Genomic DNA, 2,133 nt, shown 5'->3' on the forward strand with positions numbered 1-2,133 from the left:
CGCCGCTCCCTGGCCCCCAGCTCACTCGTGCCACCTCTCCCCAGGCTGGAGGCTGCCCACCAGCACCTCCTCGTGCTCTGGCACCAGCTGCACCTGGACATGAGGAGCCTCCTGTCCTGGCAGTACCTGATCCGCGACATCCAGCAAATCCAGTCCTGGTCCCACCTGACGGTGAGTCTCTCGCAGTGCTGGCACGGGGCTGCGCTCAGCCTGTGGGGTCCCCGGGGGTCCTGCTGCGGTGGCGGGGGCTGACAGCACCCTTTGCCCCCCCAGTTCCGCACGATGCAGGTGGAGGAGTGCCGGCAGGGCCTGCGCAGCCTGCGCAGCCTGGAGACCCACTACCAGGAATTCTTGCGGGACAGCCAGGACTCGCAGAGCTTCCAGCCTGACGACCGGCTGCATGTGGAGCGCGAGTACAATGCCTGCACCCAGAAGTACGAGCTGCTGCTGCGCAGCCAGGAGAAAGGTGAGCTCCCTCCCCCCCGTTGCCCTGTGCTCCCTGGGGCGTCCCCTCTCTTCCCAGGGATGCGGACGGGGCAAAGGGAACGGGAAGGTTCTAAGCTGTCCCTGGTGTTCCCACAGGAGAGCAGGACGAGTCCCTGTGCAAGAACTATATCTCCCAGCTGAAAGACATCCGTCTGCAGCTGGAGAGCTGCGAGACCCGCACCATCCACAAGATCCGCCTGCCCCTCGACAAGGACCCGGTCAAGGAGTGTGCCCAGCGCATCACCGAGCAGCAGGTATGTGTGCACACGCATGTGTGCTGGTGTGCAACGCAGGCAGACAGGGACCTCGGCACCCGGAGCGGGGCTGGTGTCTGTCCACCCACACTGGGTGGGCTGCAGACCCCTTCCCCTCCTCTGCTCTGCTCCTTATCCTCCGGGCTAGGGGGTGGCCAGGGGCCCTGCAGGCCGGGTCCTGGCTGGCAGGGCACGGTGTTTGGCACGGCGTTATATGGGGGATCAGCCACGGGCAGGGCTTGGCCCCAAACTGCAGCTGGCAGGCACCAGACAGGGACTGAGGGACCCTCCTCGCCCTGCAGCAAATCCACTTGGAGTTGGAGGGCATCAAGAAGAACCTGGACAAGGTCAGTGAGAAGACAGAGAAGGTGTTGGCCCAGCCAGAACAGGCCAGCTCGGCCCCCGTCTTGCGCTCAGAGCTGGAGATCACCCTGCAGAAGATGGACCAGGTGTACAGCCTCTCCAGCATCTACCTGGAGAAGTGAGTGTCCAGCCCCTGCACAGCTCCTTGGTCATCCTGGGCTGGGGAAAACTGCTGCATCAGCTGGGATGAGCCTGGTCTGGCCAGGGGTAGGCTGATGAGGTCTGGAGGAAGCTGGCTGTGCCAGCATGTCCTTCCCTTCCCGTGAGTTCCTGGCGCTGTGCTGACTGATGCTGCTGCCCAGCACCAGCTGAGCCCGTCTCCTCTCTGCAGGCTGAAGACCATCAACCTGGTGATCCGCAGCACTCAGGGGGCAGAGGAGCTGGTCAAGAAGTACGAGGACCAGCTGAAGGATGTGCAGACCGTGCCGGCTGACCTCAAGGAGCTGGAGGCCAGCAAGGCCGAGCTGAAGGTAACAGCTGGGGCAGCACCGTGCTGGCGGGGCACTGGGGGTGCTGGGGCCAGGGCTGACCCACGCTCTGTTTGCCGCAGCGGCTGCGCGCGCAGGCGGAGGGGCATCAGCCCTTCTTCAGCACGCTGGAGACCGACCTGAGCAAGGCCAAGGATGTCAACGAGCGCATGGTCAGGGGCCACAGCGAGCGTGACGTGGACCTGGACCGCTACCGGGAGAGAGTCCAGCAGCTGCTGGAGCGCTGGCAGGCTGTCCTCGCCCAGACGGACCTGCGCCAGCGTGAGCTGGACCAGCTGGGCCGCCAGCTGCGGTACTACCGTGAGAGCTGCGACGGGTTGCTCCAGTGGATCCAGGACGCAAAGCAGCGGCAGGAGAAAATCCAGGCGGTGCCCATCACCGACAGCAAGACCGTGCGGGAGCAGCTGCTGCAGGAGAAGGTAGGGTGGCCACGGGGTGCCTGACCTCACCCCTGTATGTTTCCCCAGAAACTCCTGGAGGAGTGCGACCGCAACAAGGAGAAGGTGGAGGAGTGCCAGCGCTATGCCAAGCAGTACATCGAT

The 2,133-nt window shown here is 64.6% G+C and overlaps 1 protein-coding gene across 1 annotated transcript; it reads left to right on the forward strand.

The window, feature by feature from the left end:
- Positions 1 to 44: 44 nt before the first annotated feature.
- Positions 45 to 2,123, forward strand: LOC104617912 (plectin-like; the record flags this gene model as incomplete). The annotated part of the gene is made up of 7 exons (XM_010283353.1): positions 45 to 171; positions 274 to 466; positions 583 to 740; positions 1,043 to 1,221; positions 1,435 to 1,573; positions 1,654 to 2,010; positions 2,059 to 2,123. Coding segments are annotated over 7 exons (1,218 nt in total), but the record flags the coding sequence as incomplete, so codon positions are not given.
- Positions 2,124 to 2,133: the final 10 nt, after the last annotated feature.

This window comes from Phaethon lepturus, unplaced genomic scaffold (genome assembly GCF_000687285.1).
Source record: "Phaethon lepturus isolate BGI_N335 unplaced genomic scaffold, ASM68728v1 scaffold23753, whole genome shotgun sequence".
NCBI lineage: Eukaryota > Metazoa > Chordata > Aves > Phaethontiformes > Phaethontidae > Phaethon > Phaethon lepturus.